A 21,311-nucleotide genomic window follows, 5' to 3' on the forward strand; every position below is an offset into this window, starting at 1 on the left:
AGAGAAATATTGGAATTATTATAGATGTGAAAAGGTCTTAGGGCTTCTTTTAATCTCTCACTGCTCTCAGTAATTACACTGTTTCCTAAAATAGAGTTGATAAATTTTATGTAAGAGTACATTATATCTGTGAAAATAAATGCATTTTTTAAAAGCTCGATCCAGTGGGCGTTAACTAAGATATTGATGGGCTTGTGCAACGGGATCAGCAAAATGGGTAAAATCATGCTTAAAATGCTTTCAAAAGAAGTAAGCTGATTGGATTTTATTGTGCTTCAGATTTTAAGACACTCTATTATCTGTTTTGTATTGATTTACAAAATCTATGTACTCTAAGATGCTCTCTCTATATATGTATGTACGTATAATATATGTGTGCATATACATATATGTGAATATATGGGTGTATACACACACAATACACACACATATGTATATAAAAACAAAGCCAAATATGTTATAAATCCTTTCTTTTCTTGAATAGAGTTTTTCTTTCAGCGTCTAGTGTTTTGGGTGTTCAAATTATAGGGCACATTGAAGGTACAAAGCACAAAGTGTGTGATGTGAATATACAATTGGGCCAACGCTCTTCTGTTATGGCAATTTTGCCCCTCTCACTGAGCACTCATCTCCTTACAGGACCGAACTACTAAAACATATGAGAAAATAGAGTGAGGATCACAACTCTGAGAGTGTAAAAAGGGCACATGTCTCAAGGAGATTGAAAATACCACAGAAGTTTGATCCTGAGCACAGGACTGCAGCAATCAAGAGCACAAGAGGAGAGAAATCAGTGCAACTGCAGAGGGAGCCGCCACAGGGCTCTGATTTTAAAACGATGTCAGAGCAATGCAGATGCTCGATATATATGTGCTGAATGGTGGAATTGCAGCTACATTTGTAGAGTCCTTTTTCACCAATGAATGCACACAGCAATGTTGTTTAAAAGGCAGTTCATTTTAGCCTAATTTTACAGAAGAAATTGCAACTCAGTGAGAGTAAGTGATGACATGAGATCGGATGGTGCAGCTTGTAAAACATGAAAAAGTCAAATCTGAGCCTTTCCATTACACTTTGCCTTTTCATGGAGAGAAATGCATATATATATATATATATATATATATATATATATATACACACACACATATATAATCATATATATGTATATACATACACAATATGTTTATTACATATAATATATATATATACACACACTATGCTTACACACAACCTGTTTACGTATGATCTATATATCCATCTGAAACAGTATATAAGACACTAGATTGGATGTATAAGCTCATGGCTAAGGTGTAAAAACCCAAGCCCATTGAGACATTAGGGATATTTCAGTTAAGCTGGAGAAAAAAGGAAGAAGGAACAGGCGTTCGGTTTGGGACTGGTGGTGCAAGGCAGATGGCCATCTTTGAGAAGCAAAGCCCTCCTTTCCGGTAGTTCCTTTCCGGTCTAGATGAATGGTATTTCTCTTGCACTGAAAAGGGCAGGACAATGAGGGGACTGTCAGTCCGTTCAAGACACCTCATGACTTGGATGGATTTTGCTAAAACTTGGGGATGAGATTTCTCTCTCTCCTAGGATGTGTAAACAATAATGGAAAATGAAAACATTTCTGGAGGAATAAAGGTGGAAAAGTCTAGTCATCTTTTAAAAAATATAGAATAAAATTGGTTTTGGAAACCGGAGGCTAGATAGACTGAAATTCTAGGCAAGAATCTAAATGAGGTTTTCTCCCGCTATGTTTTTACTTTAAATTTACCTGATTTGTAAATTAGGACATGCAGTACTCAGAGTATTCAATAAATACAGTAAGGTCTGATGATGCAGAGGCTACCTGAAGGTGGCCTCTCCTTACATTTAGTCATCTTCCTTCCAGGGCTGTTTCCAGACATTTAAAAATGGATTTCAATGAGAGTTTTTAAGTCCTTGGAAAAGGAAGGGACAGTTTTCATTGTTCCTCATGGTAGTGGGGAGCCCTGGAGATGGAATGAAAGCCAAGCAAGGCATGAGCTCCTTTCTCTAGAGCAGGACAGAGCCTGGATGGAAGCCCAGCTGATAACCTAGAGATGTTCTAGGTGGTTTCCCGAAGGGTTTATTTAGGTTCCGGTAAATGGGCAGAAATTCCAGGGGAGCCGATATTTATAGGTCAGGAAATAAAAGTGGTTGTCTTCTAGAAAAACTGCACACAAGGAGCAAGGTTCAAGGTACTAAGTAGGATTTGAGATAAAGGCTTTGCAAACACAGGACAGCATGCCCCAAACCAAGCAGACCTCAGGTATAGGGACTAACTCCCAACTATAATTTGGCTGCTACATGTAAGTCCAGCATTTGACAACAGGATCCCTGAATCCTCAGTCTAGGGCCAAAGTCATTCAAAGCAACCCTCCCCTTCTCCCCCTTGCAAGAGTAAGGCTTTCAAAATATAGTACCTGGATCCATCTGGACAGAGGGGATGGACTTGATTTTCAGGTAAAAAGGAGCAATGCAGTGCCTCCATGAAAAGCACGTAGGTCATGCACTACCCAACTCCTGGGGGCGCCATTCACTGTCTGCAGCGTGAGAGGACCCCTCTCTGGAAATCCCAGATAATCAGAAGCCTTTAGAACAGAGGGAAGACGGGAACTGTTGACCGTAACAACTAAGAATTAACATGAGTTAAGAACATGTTACATTATTTATTTGAATAAGATGGAGAAGAAAGAAGAAATAAGTTGCATCTTATAAGAAATAAGATGGAGAAGGCAAGAACTACAGGCAACAATTTTGTTAATAGTTGAAAATGAAGAAGTTATGGATTTTTGTCTCTCTTCCTTTCCTCACCTACATAATTCTGGCTCCTGTCCTTTCCTTCTGGAGTTGGAGAGAGGCACTTTATATCATCAACATAAATTTTATATTGGTAATTTCATGACCATAATTTGCAGCCAATAACCAAGTTGTCACTGGTTGCTTTTTTCCCCCAGAGGGTGACTGTTGTGATTTGTAGTCCCCGTTGTGGCCTTAAGCCAATAGGATAAAGGAGTCTATGAGATGTGATATGTTTTGACATATATAAGTTTTCAATGTATAAAATATGATTGACACCTTGACACCTGGTTGGAATTGTAAAGGAAAGGTATTTGGTGATTGACAAGAGTATAGGTTGCTTCCTAGGAGCCCGTGGTTAGCAAGTTCATATGAACTTCAGAAATGCTTCTGTTTTTTTCTTTAACTGTCTAAGTTGCAAGTACACACCAATATCCTCACAGTGAACTATGTGGTCTACTAGCAACAATTTTGTCCAGAGGAAGCCTGTTACATGAAACCCGTCATTCATTGTACAGTTGCAGCTGGCAGACAGTTAATTACCAGATAACTTGCCACAACTTTTAATTTTCAAATTAGCAGTTGCTGCCACATGTGGTTTTGTTTAAAAGGCTAACTGAATTACAAACAAGTATTTGTCTGAAAGGGGCTAGTTTATAGCACGTGATAATGTACTGTGATTCATAAAATGGCATTTGTGCAAAATGTAAGTTGAATTATGCTCAAACTGCATTTGTTTGCTTCAGGCAAGTTGTCCACCACAAACACAGAGCAACTGATAAAACAATAACCACAAACAACACCCAGTTAAACAACTCAGTTCTTCATGCATAGAGATGGGACAGGTCATATATAAGGTTACGGAAGGATCAGTATGAGGAATCTGTTCTCCAAATCTTCGTGGATAAAAGACCATAAATTTCAGATCTATTTGATTAATGTGTAGGGGTCATGGTACACATGTCATAAAGGTGGCAACAGTTGCATACACCATTGTCATTTGTATTCTAAAGGCAGCATTTAAATATAAGTGTTCACTGCCCTACAGGCTTACCCATCAGATCCAACCTTTCCTCTGGGGTCAAAAATATCAACTGAAAGATGATGAAGTAGAATATTTTATGTAGCTCTTTACACATTAAAGTTTCACAGGAAATTATAGCCTTTTCATGCTTCCTTCATAACTGTGACACTTTCAATTAAATGAAACAACCATTTGCAACCAATAGGAGGTTGATATTTTTACAAGGTGCTATTCCATCAGAATGTAAGGAAACATATATCTACATAAGTGTAGAACTTTGGACATTAAGGCTGTTTTATTACCTGTTGTCTTGTAGTTGGGTTCAATGGTACACCTTAACCGAAATTGGAATAATGCAACGAAACACGTATCATATCGTTTGAGTCTGAAGCACAATTTTGATGTTATATAAACATCCTAGTGCAGGTCTAATCAACTATTAGGCATTAGGCAGAAAAGGCTTCAAGGGGTGAAAAATAGAATTTAATTGATTTTCTTTCTGCAAATTTTTTGTTTTAAACATTATCTTTGAGTGTTTTTAACGTATTAACTCATTCAGCCATCATAACAACCCGATGATGCAGATATTACTCCTCCATTTAACAGATCAGGGAACTGAGCCACAGAGAGGTCGGGAACTTACGTCACACAGCTAGGAAATAATTTGATTTCACCGTCAAATATATTCCCTAATCATACGTCATTCACCTACCAACTTGAGAGTCACTTGGTGGATTTTGATGGAGGAATCTATTTTAACTCTATTTGTACAATTTGCAGTTAATAAGAGCAGTACAATAAAAGTAGCAGGATTTAAGGTGACTGCCGCTCTGCTCCAAGGTAGAGGCAGTGGAGCTTTCACAGAGAGGGTAGGTCTTTTCCCCCTCAAACTCCTTGTTTAAGTATGAAATCCAGTGAGGGAGCGTATCTAGTGCTGGACACATAATGAATTCTAAAGTATATTGTGAGGAGGTCATAAAATTTGGAATCAGAAGACCAATTCTAGCCATGTGGCTTTAAGCAAATTACCCAGCCTCATTACCTGCTTCACTTAATAAACAGAAATAATAATAATTCCTTTCAAAGTTATTATAAGTATACAGTGAAGAAAATATATGAAAATAATGTAATTGGTAAAGTGGTATATAGATATTGGTTAATTTCACAATGATCACAATAATATTTGTAGTTAGTAAATATATAATTGTGGTTAATAAATATATAATGATTGGGCAAGGGTTATTCATGCCAGGACTTACAATGATAGAATCCTCAAATGACTTGATGAGGTTTACAGATTTAAAACTAGATTATTCAAGTGACTAGAGACCATCTACAGAAACAGCCCAAGGAGATCCTTCAGTTGCAAGAGCAAAGCTGTCAATTTCAGCTGAGCTCAGGACTTGACTTTAGGTTTACACATGAAGGCAAGAGAAATGCAGTGTGTAGCTATCACTTGAAATTCAAAAACAAAATACATTTGCTTCTCTAATTTGGATCTTTTAAGTGGAGGTATCTTTCTGGGTTCCAAATTACCTGGGTAATAACCACTTTTCTACACATCTTATGACTAGGTAGATGAGTGCTATTTAAATTAGAAGCACATAGTGAGTAAAAGACATTTTGTGATTAGCTCTTCAAATGGCTACAGCCAAGTTTGAAAAAAACAGTAAATATATGTTGCCTAAATTGAAAAATGAAATATTTTTTCTGTACAACTGGACATGCCCAAGACAACTAAAGAAAAGAGACAAATGTCTAAACGGGGTATTGGTAGCTCTGAATTCCTTTGAAGATTTGGAAAAGATTTATTCCATTAAAGGACTCTTTACTTTGCATAGCTGGTTCTTATTCAACACCTGATTACACTTCCCTCCCTGCTCTCAGCAGGCCTGTAAGGTTTCTCTCTACTCAATTATTAATCACTGCTGAAATGATATTTTCAAAACCTAGGAATGCAAGGAGAACTCAGTAGAGCCCACCGCTACAATCAAGCATTTTACTTCATAGTCACTAAGAGCTAACCTAAGATAATGAAGGAATTGGGTTTCATGCGGCTAAGTAAACAAGAAGTATTCTCTGAATTAGCAAAATTAAACTCATTTTGTGGAGTAGTGGAGTTTTTGTATCCTTGGATTGTTTTTCACATTAGTCTTGGTGGTGGTAGTAATAGTGGTAGCAGATTAATAGTAGTGGCAGACTTTCTTGTTAGTAGTAGTTGTAGCAGCTATAATACTCATAGGACTAGTACTTATAATTTATATTAATGTTATAATAATAGAAGAATCAAGAGTTGTAATTATAACTTTTACACATTAGCAAATTCTTCCATCATTTTACTTAGTTCTTTGGGAATAATTTGAGACTTCACCTTTAAAATTTGGGAAATTGTAGTTCTAGAAAACTTTTTCCTGATGAGAGGAAGCAGCAGATAATGATTCTCATGATCTGAAAGACTGAGTTACATACAATAGAATGGAAAATAATGTTTTGCCAAATCTATAAAAATAAATATAAATCTTATTTATTTTAAAAACTAATAGTAATAATTAAGTATCTGAAATCATTAATGGCTCTGCATTTTTCAATTCTGTTTTTCTAGGAATTGCTGCTGCAGTTTCTTACAGAGTTGTTTTGGTGAATGAATTTTGTATTGATTTAAAATTATCTTACTGCCTTGAACTACTGCCCTCTTTATTCTTTAAATAAATCAGTTTCTCTTATTAATACATGGAGAATTTAAAGTAAGGGAATAACTATCCAGAGCTACTGTCCCTGAAAGAACACTTTCAGAGTATAATTCAATTTTTTCCTTAAAAGATCATATTTATAGAATTTTTGTATCCATTTTAATGGTGAAATTAATGGTGAATATAAAGGCATGCTGGTGAGGATAGGAGAAAAGAAGTAAATCGTAGACCCTGAAAAATAGTCACTCTTCATCTTTATAATTTTAAGGATATGATGTTGGACTTTGAACGTTGAGAGCGTGGCTCTGAAAATTACAGGGAAATCAAATAAAAGCAATGGCTATTCCACCCTATCATAATATCTTTTAGTACACTTGAGCTACGTGAAATTGCAAATGTACAAAGTTCTGCTCAAGACATAGGGAATTTATTTTGAAAGATATTTTTTGGCAAATGAGAAACAAAGAGTAATGGATGATTAAAACATGCTAAAGATTTTACCAGTTTAAGTATCATTTTTAAAGGTGAATAGCTATGATTCAGTTATGCCTGCGATGAAAAATAAAAAGAAAGTCAAAGGGGGCTTCCCTGGTGGCGCAGTGGTTGAGAGTCCGCCTGCCAATGCAGGGGACATGGGTTCGTGCCCCGGTCCGGGAAGATCCCACATGCCGCGGAGCGGCTAGGCCCGTGAGCCATGGCCGCTGAGCCTGCGCGTCCGGAGCCTGTGCTCCTCAACGGAAGAGGCCACAACAGTGAGAGGCCCGCATACCGCAAAAAAAAAAAAAAAAAAAGAACTCAAAGGAAAGACGACATTGCTGGAAAGACAGAAATTGATTTCAAAGTAAATGACTACAGATTTAATTCTCCAATAACTTACCTAGAAATTACAGTTGAGAATTTGAAACAATAAAGGCTGTGATATGCCAATGAAAGCTTTATTCAGACCATGAAGTGAGATAAAAGTTTTACACTTTTAGAAGTTTAAATTCTACATAATTTTGTGGTTTTAAAAAAAGTCCCACTTTTTAAATTAATTCTAATGGAAATAGAAAAATGATCTATAGTAACCCCAGATACGTAGTTAACTTACGATTGCCTAAACATTACAATTGCATTGTCACAAATAACTTGCTTTGGATTTTATTTTGTAATAATGTATGTGTGCATGTGTGCATTTTTTATGTTCTTAATTGTGCACTTCCTAGATTAATATGAAAAATTAGTTGGTATTCCCTGAGCTGACTCTCCTTTTAGGCAGCTAAAGACCTTGGAGGCAAGAAGCCAGTATAGGATTAACAATTTGTCGTGGATAATCCGCAAAGTAAATAAACCCAATGTGAATAATTGAAAGTGGGTAGGGTTGTAACATGGGAGGTACTGAAAGTTAATTCAAGACGAAGTTCTCCATAGTAAATTCGCTCTCCTTATCCAACAGCTAGAATAGGCTGGCATTGATAACTCTCTAAATAGAGAGGCATTTGTGCATTATCAATATTTTACCATCTTATCTGAAAACATATAGTCTTTACCTCCTTGATACAGTGCTACTTGAGCAATCTGAGAAATGTGAAGTTTTTCCATGAGTGTTTAGCCTCCTTTCAACTTTGAAAAGATGGTCCAAAACATTTTCTTCATTTTAATATTAAAGATACATATGTGTGATTTCTAAAATGTCCTAAACTGAGATTAAGAAAAGCAATTCAACAGCATGAAAATACATTCATTTGTAAACTGGACTTGCCTGTTTGACTAGCGTTTAAGATAACAAGGGATTACTAAAGGCAAATTTAATGTTTGAATTACTTATAGTACTATACTAGCCTCTTCAGCCTAATAATCTCTTCCAGGTAATAGTCACTTTCCTGCAATTAAAGTTGTACATACTATAGATTTCTGATTTACCAGTCTGCAAGGTGCTACCAAATCATATGGGAATTTGTCACCTAATCCAGACTCAACTATTGCTGATCAGACATTAAGACATTAATTATGTTTCTTTTTTTTAGCTACCATGATATTTTATTTTTGAAATGTGACTGAAGGTGAGTTGCGATATTTTAATTAAAATTTTCTGGACTTTTTCTTAACATATTTATTACTTTTCTAATTATAGGTTTCATATACACTGGAGAAGTTGTACATCGAATGCTAACAGCCACACAGTACATAGCACCTTTAATGGCAAATTTTGATCCCAGTGTATCCAGAAATTCAACGGTCAGATATTTTGATAATGGTATGTATTGGTTAGCCTATTTTTTACTAAATGTATACTTATAAACATTGATCATCAGATTCATATTAATATTTTAGTAACCTTGGGTTTTTTGGGGGTAGACTGGAATTTTAAACTGCTTGATACAAATGCCCCGAGATGACAAATGTTACACTGCAGCTGTTAATACTGTTAATATGTGGAGTAAAGTATGTGGTTAAATGTCACTCGTTTATTCATTCATTCATTTGTTCATTCAGCAAATGTTTATTAACATGTATTGAGCACTATAATATATGAGTTGCTGTAAACGACGCCTCGAACAAAGCAAATACATTTATTTTATGCTAGTTGCAATACGTCCCTCCTATTAAAAAAAACAAAGGATAATTTGTTAGTTTTGATCTTCAGATAGAGGCAAGTGGCATAATATATTGATATTAAATTTCCAAAACTTTTGAATAATATGTACCATAAGATGAACACATCTTTTAAAAATCTAGGATTGTGGGTTATTAAAATCACTTAAGAAAAAAGTTTTCCTGACTTTGAAATATTAAATAGAGTAACTGACAACAGTCTATCCCTACTATTTCTTTGTGGGACATATAAAATAGTCAGAAAAGACCTAGAATATGTCACTAAGTACCATTCAAATCTAAGTAAGAAATGTAAGGTCCTAAAGACATAAATGAATTTTCATGTCTACATCTTATTGAAAGCTGTAACTTTAGTAGAAAACGAAATTATAGGAAAAGAAGAGTTTGTTTTGGAAACTTAAAGATAGAAATTTCTGTTCTCTTTATAATACAAAAATAGTATTTATTTGCCCAAATGACAATTTTATCTTTTAAAATAATGAAAGCATGTGGCCTGAACAGAGTTATTTCTTCTCTTGTCTTGCCTTAATGTGCAAGGAAGAAAATTACTATGGGGTAGCATAGACTTACTCGTGACCATGGCTTTCAGAAAATGACATCATTTTGCTGAAAGAGATCTGACCAGTGTGATAAAGCCACTTTACAGGTCAAAATAGCAAAAGAGGAAGAAAACTAAACATACTTAGATGTACACTTTGAAAACTGCATTTCAAACAATTTGAATAACACCAAAGTGGGATCCAATATGAAGTAATACTAAATGTTAGCCATAATAATTATTTCCTTCTGTTATTTTAAGAACTGTTATACTCTGTCCTCCCACTTTAAAAAACTGAGGTACTAAGGCCCAAAGATGTACAAGTAGATTGTAAGTATACTTTAGTCAGAGCTACAGTGGGCAACTTATCTGAAGCTTATCCCGTGACCTACTAGACAGAATGAATCTACCCTAAGTAAATAAGAAAGTTGAGTATTTTCCAAGCTTTGTCACTTACTAGGTGATGTTGGGAACATTTACTCATGGCCACAAGCTTCTGATGACCAAGTTTCTAGACTGTTAGCATAAAAATCATAAAGCAGGGGCTTCCCTGGTGGTGCAGTGGTTGAGAGTCCGCCTGCCGATGCAGGGGACGCGGGTTCGTGCCCCGGTCAGGGAAGATCCCACATGCCGCGGAGCGGCTGGGCCCGTGAGCCATGGCCGCTGAGCCTGCGCCTCCCGAGCCTGGGCTCCGCAACGGGAGAGGCCACAACAGTGAGAGTCCCGCGTACCGCAAAAAAAAAAAAAAAAAAAAAATCATAAAGCATATTAAGTCTCTTTCCCCATATGCTCTCTCACACACCCATGTGCCTAGGTAGCTCAATATTTAAATTTTACTTTTATTTAAATGATTTTTAAAAATTAATGTATGCCACTTCAACTGGATTCTAAATTCTTTAAAAACTAGGACTGTGACTATTTATAAGAAATTATTTTCTCTTCAATACCTGGCACAAGAACTCAATACACAGTCAGTCCTCAATAATTAATTATTCAATGAATGAATACATGAAAAAAATTAGGTATGTAAGATGATTTTTAATTCTGAGTTGTGAAAGTACGAATACTCAAGAATTACTGTATTTTACTTTATTGAAATATCTTCTGTGTGATAACCAATGGGAATATTGCATTCTTACAATATAATAATAAAAGCTAGTAATTACCTGTGTTTTATTAAATGACTGAAGCACCTTTCAGTATTGTAAGGATCTTCACAAAGTCCTTTTATACCATAGCAACTTACTGAAATGTTTCCAACTTTGATTGGTTAGGATCATTGAAGGAATGCTTAAGGATGGGAAACTCAACATTTTAGGAAAGCAAAAACTTCTCTAGAGGAGACAGCAGTTTAGAACATTTCTTCTAAGATAATATTTCTGTAAGCATTAAAGCACTAGATTTTAAAATTCAGACGATGCTTCCAAATATTATAGCCAGCCTAGAAGTCACAGAATATTAATGCACAAAAACTAGAGAAGTTGTAAAACTAAACCTTTTATTAGAAAAATAATTTGGTGGCTCATAAATAGCAAATAGAAAGCGTAAGTCTTGCAGTGATCAGAAGTCTAATCAAGCACAGAATCAGAAAATTGGGAGTTAGTAGTGACCTTAAATGCCCCTAGATCAACCTACCTGCCTGTTTTTATTTTGGAGATTAAGAAATTGGCATCCATTACTGATTAGACAGTTTGATCACCCTAAGGATACTAAGTTGCAACTGCTCAGTTCCATTAAGCACATAGGATGGTACAGCAGCTCATGTGGTCTGTTATATGAGCTTAAATTACAACTTCAGCTCTGCCAGGAAGAACTTTACCATTAGATTTTGTGCCCATCATCAGAAAAACAGTGTAGGATTGTCCGTCATAAGCCAAGAGATGCACCACACTAACCCAGCTCTTTGGTGAATTCCAAGGATTGCTCTTGGCAGATTATTCTCCTACATCATAGCTGATGACCAAAGAAAGTGTCTTTTTGGCTCACTTACCTAATTGCTTCCTATATTAGGTACTACCTAGGAAGCAATATGTGAGTAAGGCGCTGCTTAGAGAAATACAAGATCGTATCTCTAAAAGCCACTCTCACTAACCTGCAGACCATAAAGTTTTAGATTCAGCAACTTGTAATAAAAGGTAAAATTTGATATATTGATTATTCAATAAAACAAGATAGAGACATATAATTAATTTTAAAGTTTAATGATAACATGTACACTCAACTAACCTTACTAGTAGAACCATTTAAATTAAATGCTGGGGGAGCTGTGCTACTACATAATATAAAACATATTTCCACAATTAGTGTTATTTTTAAAAGTCTGCTACTGACAATGTATTGAAAATATCATCACCAGAATTTGCATTAAAAACATTTAATTACTCAATTTAGGTAGACCTCTCTTGTGCACAAAGAATTTGAGGAAACTATGTATTTTTTGATTGATTGCAGAAATCCCTAGAAGGTAAGAATTATTCCTCCCATGTTGTAGAAGAAACAGGTTCAAGCAGGTTAATTGGGTCCAAGGTCACACACAGAGTATTAGAGGCAGGACACAAGTCTAGCTCATCTGCCCTCCATTTCAGTGTTTCCTCTGCACCGTCAAAGTGTCTATTAGAAATTAGTGAGTAAGAAGGAGACTAGAGCTTGAGAGTTGTGAACACATGTGAAGAAAAGAAGTGGTTGTTAGGAGGAATTTCATGATCAGAAAACCCTTTTACTTCTACGATTATGGGAAGTTTCCTGGCTATTTTTGTCCTCTTGCCTTTTCCAGTTTTTAGAAAAATGGTTGTATAGATACAGAGATGCCCGTGGAAGGAAGAGACCGGGGTTTTCACTTACAACAGGGGTATGTCTTGGGTGCTGCATATAACTAAAAGTACCAAGGTAAAAGTAAAAAAAAAAAAAAAAAATTTTTACTTCTAAAGTTTTACCTCAAGGAAATAAATAGATTTCTATATTTAAAGGGTATAGCGTGATAATTTGATATATATATACATTGCAAAAGAATTTCCACCATCAAGTTAATTAATATTTTCATCACCTCACATGTGTACCTTTTTTCTTTTCGGGTGGGAACACTTAAGTTTTATTCTCAGTAAATTTCAATTATATTGTACAGTGTTAGAAACTGTAGTCACCGTGTTATACATTAGATCCTCAGACCTTATTCATTGTATAAATGAAAGTTGGTATCCTTTTGCCGGCATCTCTCTATTTCCCCCAGACCCTAGTCCCTGGCAGCCGACATTCTAAAATCTGTTTCTTTGAGGTCAACTGTCTTTGTTTTGTTTTGTTTTGAGATTTCACATGTATGTGATACCATGCAGTTTTTCTCTTTCTCTATTTGGCTTATTTCACTTAGCTTAATGCCCTCCAGATACATCCATGTTGTCACAAAGGCAGGATTTCATTCTTTTGGGGGCTGAATAATATTCAGTGTATATATATGTGTGTGTGTGTGTGTGTGTGTGTGTGTGTGTGTATACCACATATTCTTTATCCATTCATCCATAGATGAACACTTAAGTTTTTTTCATACTTTGGCTACTTTAAATAATGCTTCAATGAACAAGAGAGTATAGATATCTCTCTAAGGAAGTCATTTTGTTTCCTTTGGTATACACCCAGTAGTGGGATTCCTGGATCATATGGTAGTTTTCTATTTTTAATTTCTTGAGGAAATTCCATACTGTTTTGCACAGTGTCTGTTCCAGTTACGTTTCCACCAACAGACTATAAGGGTTCTGTTTTCTCTACATCCTGTCCAGGATTTGTTACCTCTTGTCTTTTTGATAATAGACATCTTAACAGGTGTGAGGTGATGTCTCATTGTGCTTTTGATTTGTAGTTCTCTGATGATTAGTGATGCTGAGCACATTTTCATGAACCTCTTGGCCATTTATATGTCTTATTTGGAAAAATGGCTGCTTAGGTCTTTTGCCCATATTTTAATTGGGTTATTTGTTTTCTTGCTATTGAGTTGTATGAGTTCCTTATTTATTTTGGATAGAATCCCTTGTTAGATACATGGTTTGCAAATATTTTCTCCTATTCCATAGGCTGCCTTTTCACTTTGTTGATGTTTTCTTTTGCTGTGCAGAATATTTTTAGTTTGATGTAGTCCAACTTGTTTATTTTTGCTTTTGTTGCATTTGCTTTTGGTGTTAAATACAAAATACAAAATATGATTACCAAGACCTATGTCAAGGAGCTTACCCTCTATGTTTTCTTTTAGGAGTTTTACATTTCAGGTATAACATTCAAGTCTTTAATCCATTTTGAGTTGATTTTTGTGTATGGTATATTCTTTTGCATGTGGCTATCCAGTTTTCCTAGCACAGTTATCCAGTTTGTTGAGAAACAGTTCTTCCGCATTGTATATTCTTGGCTCCATTATTGAAAAATGAATTGACCGTATAAGCATGGATTTATTTCTGGGATCTGTACTCTGTTCCATTGATCTATGTGTCTTTTTTCCTTAATCCCAAAGCCATACTGTTTTGATTACTATAGCTTTGTAATATACTTTGAAATCAGAAAGTATAATGCCTCCAGCTTTGTTCTTCTTTCCCAAGATTGCTTGGCTATTTGGAGTCTTTTGTGGTTCCATGCAAATTTTAGGATTTTTTTCATTCTATTTATTGGAATTTTGATAGGGATTGCATTGAATCTGTAGATTGTTTTGGGTAGCATCGAAATTTTAACAATATTAAATCTTCCAATCTAAGAACATGAAATATCGTTCCATTTATTTGTGCCTTGTTCAGTTTCTTTCATCATTGTCTTACAGTTTTCAGTATACAGGACTTTCACCCCTTTAGTTAAATTTATTCCTAAGTATTTTCTTGATGCAATTGTAAATGGGATTGTTTTCTTAATTTCCCTTTCTGATAGTCTGTTATTAGCACATAGAAACACAACACATTTCTGTATATTGATTTTGAATCCTGCAACCTTACTGAATTCATTTATTTATTAGTTCTAACAGTTTTTTTTTGGAGTCTTTAGGGTTTTCTATATACAATACAGGCATCTGTAAATAGTGACAGTTTTACTTCTTCCTTTCCAGTTTGTATGCCTTTTATTTCTTTTTCTTGCCTAATTGCTCTGGCTAGGATTTCCAGTATTATGTTGAATAAAAATGGTGAGAGTGGGTGTCCTTGTCTTTTTCCTGATCTTAGAGGAAAAGCTTTCTGCTTAGTATCTTGTTAGCCTTAAGTATGATGTTAGCTATGGGCTTGTCATATATGGACTCTATTTTGTTGAGATGCATTCTATCTATATCTGATTTAAGAGTTTTTATCATGAGAGGATGTTGAATTTTGTCAGATGCTTTTTCTGCATCTATTGAGATCGTCATATGACTTTTATCCTTCATTTTGTTAATGTGGCATATCACATTGATTGATTTGTGCATGTTGAACCATCCTTGCATCTCAGGAATAAATCCAGCTTGATCATGGTATATGATCTTTTTGATGTACTGTTGAATATGATTTGCTAAGATTTTGTTGAGTATTTTTGCATCTATGTTCATTGGCTATATTGGTCTGTAAGTTTCTTTTCTTGTAGTGTCCTCATTTGGCTTTGGTATCAGGGTAATGCTGGCCTTGAAAAATGAGTTTGGAAGTGTTCTCTCTTCTCTATTTTGGAAGACTTTGATAAGAATTGGTATTAATTCTTCTTTAACTGTTTGGTAAAGTTCCCCAGTGAAGCCATCTGGTCCTGGATTTTTCTTTGTCAGAACTTTTATAATTACTGATTCTATCTCCTTACTAGTAATTGGTCTGTTCAGATTTTCTGTTTCTTTGTGGTTCAATCTTGATTGATGGTATGTTTCTAGGAATTTATCCATATGTCCTAGGTTGTCCAATTTGTTGGCATATGATTGTTCATAGTACAATAGTTTCTTATGGTCCTTTGTTTTCTGTGTTATCAGTTGTAGTGTCTCCTCTTTCATTTCTGATTTTATTTATACTTTCTCTTTTTTCTTAGTCTAGCCAAAGTTTTGTCAAATTTTTTATCTTAAGAAAGCTCTTAGTTTCAATGATCTTTTCTATCATTCTAGTGATATCTATCTAATGGATCTTTTTAGTCTCCATTTCTTTTATTTCCATTCTGATCTTTGATATTCCCTTCTTCTGCTAACTTTGGGCTTGGTTTGTTCTTCTTTTTTAGTTCCTTGATGTGTAAAGTTAGGTTGCTTTTTGAGATCTTTCTTTTTTCTTCATATAGGCATTTATCTCTATAAATTTCCTCTTAGAATTGCCTCTGCTGAATCCCTTAAGTTTTATGTTTTGTTTCCATTTTCATTTATCTCAAGATATTTTTAGATTTCCCTTTTGATTTCTTCTTTGGCCCATTGGTTATTCAGGAGGATATTTTTTAATCTCCATGTATTTGTGAATTTTCCAGTTTTCCTTCTGCTGTTAATTTGTAGTTTTATATCATTTTGGTCAGAAAAGATGCCAGATATGAATTCAGGCCTCTTAAAATTGTTAAGACTTGTCTGTGGCCTAAAAAAATTATCTATCCTGGAGAATGTCTTATGTGCACTTCAGTAAAATGTGCATTCTGCTGCTGTTTGATGAAATGTTCTATGTATTTCTGTAAGGTTCACCTGCTCTAATATGTAGTTTAAGTCCAATGTTTCCTTATTGATTTTCTGTCTGAATGATCAATCCATTGTTGAAAGTGAGATATGAAGTTCCCTATTTTTATTGTATTGCTGTCTCTTTCTGCCTCTAGATCCATTAATATTTGCTTTATATATTTAGGTATTATGATTGGATACATAAATATTTATAAACATTTACAGTTGTTAATACCCTCTTGATGAATTGACCTCTTTATTATTGAATAATGATCTTTCTTTTGTCTCTTGTTAAAAGTTTTGGCTTAAAAGTCTACTTTTCTGGCATAAGTATACCTACCTCTGTTTTCTTTTGGTTTCCATTTGCATGGAAAATCTTTTTCCATACCTTTACTTTTAATCTACGTGTGTTCTTAAAACTGAAGTGAGTGTCTGTGGGCAGCATATAGTTAAGTCTTTTTCTTAAACTCTTAACCCGGTCTGTGTCTTTTGATTGGAGAATTTAGTCCATCTACATTTAAAGTAACTATTGATAGGTATGGTTTACTATTGCCATTTTGGTAGCTGTTTTCTGGCTGTTTTGTAATTCCTTTATTCCTTTCTTTCTCTCACTCTCCTTTGTGATTTGATTTTCTGTAGTGATATGCTTCAATTCATTGTATTTATCTTCTGTGTGTAAGTATTTGATCTGTGGTTACTATGAGGCTTACATAAAATATCTTATACAATCAATTTTAAGCTGATAACAACTAACTTCAAACTCAGACAGAAGCTCTACATTTTTACACCTTCCACCATATTTTATGTTTTTGATATCACAATTTATAACTTTTTATATTGCATATCCACTAACAAACTATTGTAGTTATAGTTATTTTTAAAACTTTTGTCTTTTAACCTTTATACTAGAGTTATAAGTGATTTTTCCACCACCATTATAAGTATTCTGAATTAACTATATATTGACCTTTACCAGGGAGTTTTTCTTTTGTATATATAATTCTTGTTACTTACTAGCATTCTTTCATTTTAGCTTGAAGAACTCCCTTTAACATTTCTTATAAGTCTGGTCTAGTGGTAAAGATCTTTTTCAGCTTTTGTTTGTCTGGAAATTTCTTTATCTCTCCTTTAATTCTGAAGAACAACTTTGCTTAATAAAGTACTCTTGGTTAGCAGGTTTTTTCTTTCAACACTTCGAATACCTCACCCCACTCTCTCTTGCCTGCAAGGTTTCTGCAGAAAAATCTACTAACAGTCTTTAAAATTTCCCTTGTAAATAACAAATTGCTTTTCTCTTCTTGCTTTTAAGATTCATTCCTTGTTGTTAACTTCTGATAATTTGATTTTAATGTGTTTCAGTGTAAATCCCTTATGATTCATCTTTTTTTGGTATTTTTGAGCTTTCTGGATCTGGATGTCTGTTTTTTTCCCCAGGTTAAGGAAGTTTTCAGCCGTTAGTTCTTTGAATAATCATTTTATTTTTAATTTATTTTTGGCTGCGTTGGGTCTTCATTGCCGCACGCAAGCTTTCTCTAGTTGCGGCGAGCGGGGCTACTCTTCGTTGTGGTGGGCGGGCTTCTCACTGAGGTGGCTTCTCTTGTTGCAGAGCACAGGCTCTAAGCATGCGGGCTTCAGTAGTTGTGGCACATGGGCTCAGTAGTTGTGGTTTGCAGGCTCTAGAACACGGCCTCAGTAGTTGTGGTGCATGGGCTTAGTTGCTCTGAGGCATGTGGGTTCTTCCCAGACCAGGGCTCGAACCCGTGTCCCCTGCATTGGCAGACAGATTCTTAACCACTGCACCACCTGGGAAGTCCTCTCTGAATAATCCTTCTGCCCCTTTCTCTCTCTCTTCTCATTCTGAAATCCCTATAATGTGAATATTGGTCTACTTGATGGTGTCCCATATGTCCCTTAAGCTACCTTCACTCTCTTTCATTCTTTTTGTTCTCTCTCTGCTCCTCTAATTGGATCAGTTCTGCTGATATGTTTTCAAGTGCATTGATCTTTTCTTTTACTTGATATAGTCTGTTGTTGAACCCCTCTACTAAAACTTCCAGTCAGTTATTGTATTCTTCAGTACTCTGATTTCTATTTAGTACTTTTTATATTTTCTGTCTCTTCGTTGATATTCTCACTTTGTTCATGCATTGCTCTCCTGACCTCAGTGAGCATCTTTTTTTTTGTTGTTTTTTGGCTGCACTGTGTGGCATACGGGATCTTGGTCCCCCAACCAGGGATCAAACCTGTGGCCCCTGCAATGGAAACACAGAATCTTCACCACTGGACTGCCAGGGAAGTCCAGTGAGCATACTTATGACTGTTATTTTGAACTCATTTGTGTAAATCACTTATTTCTGTTTCATTAAGATCAGTTTTTAGAGATTTATCTTGTTTTTTGTTTGGAACATATTCCCGTTTCTTCATTTTTCTTTACTCACTGTTAGTTTTTGTACATCAGATAAATAGCTACCTCTTCCAGTCTTGTCAGAGTGGTTTTCTATACAACATGAACTTCATCAATCAGCTTAGCTCAAGCTCCTGGTTGTCTTTCAAACCTTTGTGATTGTTCAAGGCACCATCTTTGTTCTCAGTGGCATCCAGTAGTTTTGGGTGTGCCAAGAGCCATCAGTTTCCCAAAGGGGAAGATCGCAGTCAGCACCTAGATTTGTTGGCAGTCCCTCAGGCAGCAGCATACTGGAAAAGTATGCAGTCAAATCCTCTCCAGGGATGAACTGGGAGACAGGTATTTTGTCTGCTCCCTCTCTACTGAGCCTTGAGGGGATAGCCAATGCAAGAGATGCAAGTGCTCACAGGTGTGCCTATTAACAATTGCTTCTTTGTGTGCTACAGTCCTGTGGGACTCGTGAATGCAAACCCCATTGTCTCTCAGAGCAAGACGACCTGGGGGCCTGTCCTCAGGTGGCAGCCACAAAAGCTGGGTGCCAGACATGTGTGCAAGCTCCTTCCAGAGAGATGCTGGTGACTTGGTTTTATCCTTGGACTGAGCCAAAGGAACAAGGTAGGGGAAGTACCCACTGGCTCTTTTGGGCTCCAGAGGATCACAGTAAGCACCTAGATGTGTGCACTTTCATTATGGGTATTTTCTCAGTTGCCTCATGTATACCAGTCACTCAGCTAATCTTGGATTTCTCTCAAAGGAAATTGCTCCTTGTGTAGCTGTACATTCAGTGTATCCATGGGAAGAGGGGAAGTCAGGAGCCTCCTATGCTGCCATCTTGGTCAAAAGATCTCAGCATTAAGTTATACTCAAAAACACAGTAATGACAGTGTTCTGGTCTACTCCAATCACCTGGTACAGGAATGAACTCAGGAAATCAGACAGAAGAAACGTATAGGGCAAGTTACATGCGAAAGGGTATGGAGCATACATGCCCTCCTGGGCACTCTACTCTCCTAGCATCTCCACATCTTCACTAACCCAAAAGCTCTCTGTCATGCAATATTGATTTTTTTTCTTTTTAATCATATACTTACTGACCTGGGAGATAAGTTATGCTCTCTTAGTTCTGTGAGTTTCATTTCTGTACGTCATTTTTTGGCAACAAGACTTTTTAAAAGGTTAGAAAATCCAATACTTAGAGCTAAGCAAACATCTTAGCTGCTCATTTGTTTTCTTAAAAAAATAAAAAAGAATAAACAGTGTCAGTTAATGAAATTAGAACACTCCCTAACACAATACACAAAAATAAACTCAAAATGGATTAAAGACCTAAAAGTAAGACCGGAAACTATAAAACTCTCAGAGGAAAACATAGGAAGAATGCTCTTTGACATAAATCACAGCAAGATCTTTTTTGACCTGCCTTCGAGAGTAGGAAATAAAAACAAAAATAAACAAATGGGACCTAATGAAACTTAAAAGCTTCCGCACAGCAAAGCAAACCGTAAACAAGATGAAAAGACAACTCTCAGAATGGGAGAAAATAATTGCAAACGAATCAAAAGACAAAAATCTACAAAATATACAAATAGCTCTTGCAGATCAATATTAAAAAAACAAACAACCCAATCAAAAAATGGGCAGAAGACCTGAATAGACATTTCTCCAAAGAAGATATACAGATGGCCAACAAACACATGAAAAGATGCTCAACATCACTAATTATTAGAGAAATGCAAATCAAAACTACAATGAGGTATCATCTCATACCAGTCAGAATGGCCATCATCAAAAAATCTATAAACAATAAATGGCTGGAGAGGGTGTGGAGAAAAGAGAACTCTTTTGCACTGTTGGTGGGAATGTAAATTGATACGGCCACTATGGAGAACAGTATGGAGGTTCCTTAAAGAACTAAAAATAGAATTACCATATGACCCAGCAATCCCACTACTGGGTATATACCCAGAGAAAACCATAACTCAAAAAGACACATGCACCCCCAATGTTCATTGCAGCACTATTTACAATAGCCAGGTCATGGAAGCAACCTAAATGCCTATTGACAGACGAATGGATAAAGAAGATGTGGTGCATATATACAATGGAATATTACTCAGCCATAAAAAGGAACAAAATTGGGTCATTTATAGAGACGTGGATGGACCTAAAGACTGTCATACAGAGTGAAGTAAGTCACAAAGAGAAAACAAGTATCGTATATTAACGCATATATGTGGAATCTAGAAAAATGGTACAGATGCACCTGTTTGCAAGGCAGAAAGAGAGACACAGATGTAGAGAACAAACGTATGGACACCAAGGCGGGGAAAGAGGGGTGGTGGGATGAGTTGGGAGATTGGGATTGACATGTACACTAACTAATACATATAAAATAGATAACTAATGAGAACCTGCTGTATAGCACAGGGAACTCCACTTTGCTGTACAGTAGAAACTAACACAATATTGTAAAACAACTATATGTACCCCAGTAAAATAAATAAATAAATATAAATAAAACCTAAAAGAGAAACACTGATGAAAACAAAACAAAACAAAATATAAATTCTCATTGGTGGCTATTAAACTGTGTTTCAATTACTGTTTCATGTTAATACTTTTATAATAAACACTGGCAGGTTGAC

At 35.6% G+C, this 21,311-nt stretch overlaps 1 protein-coding gene across 3 annotated transcripts in view; it reads left to right on the forward strand.

Annotated features, from left to right (window-relative positions):
• Nucleotides 1-21,311, forward strand: part of PLXDC2 (plexin domain containing 2) — a 417,308-nt gene that overhangs the window by 265,659 nt on the left and 130,338 nt on the right. For all 3 annotated transcript variants that reach the window (XM_079915193.1, XM_079915195.1, XM_079915194.1), the window contains one exon: nt 8,648-8,770. In XM_079915193.1, coding sequence (XP_079771319.1) covers nt 8,648-8,770 — 123 coding nt within the window. The remainder of the gene's footprint in view (nt 1-8,647; nt 8,771-21,311) is intronic.

This window comes from Stenella coeruleoalba (genome assembly GCF_951394435.1).
Source record: "Stenella coeruleoalba genome assembly, chromosome: 2".
Classification (NCBI taxonomy): Eukaryota; Metazoa; Chordata; class Mammalia; order Artiodactyla; family Delphinidae; genus Stenella; species Stenella coeruleoalba.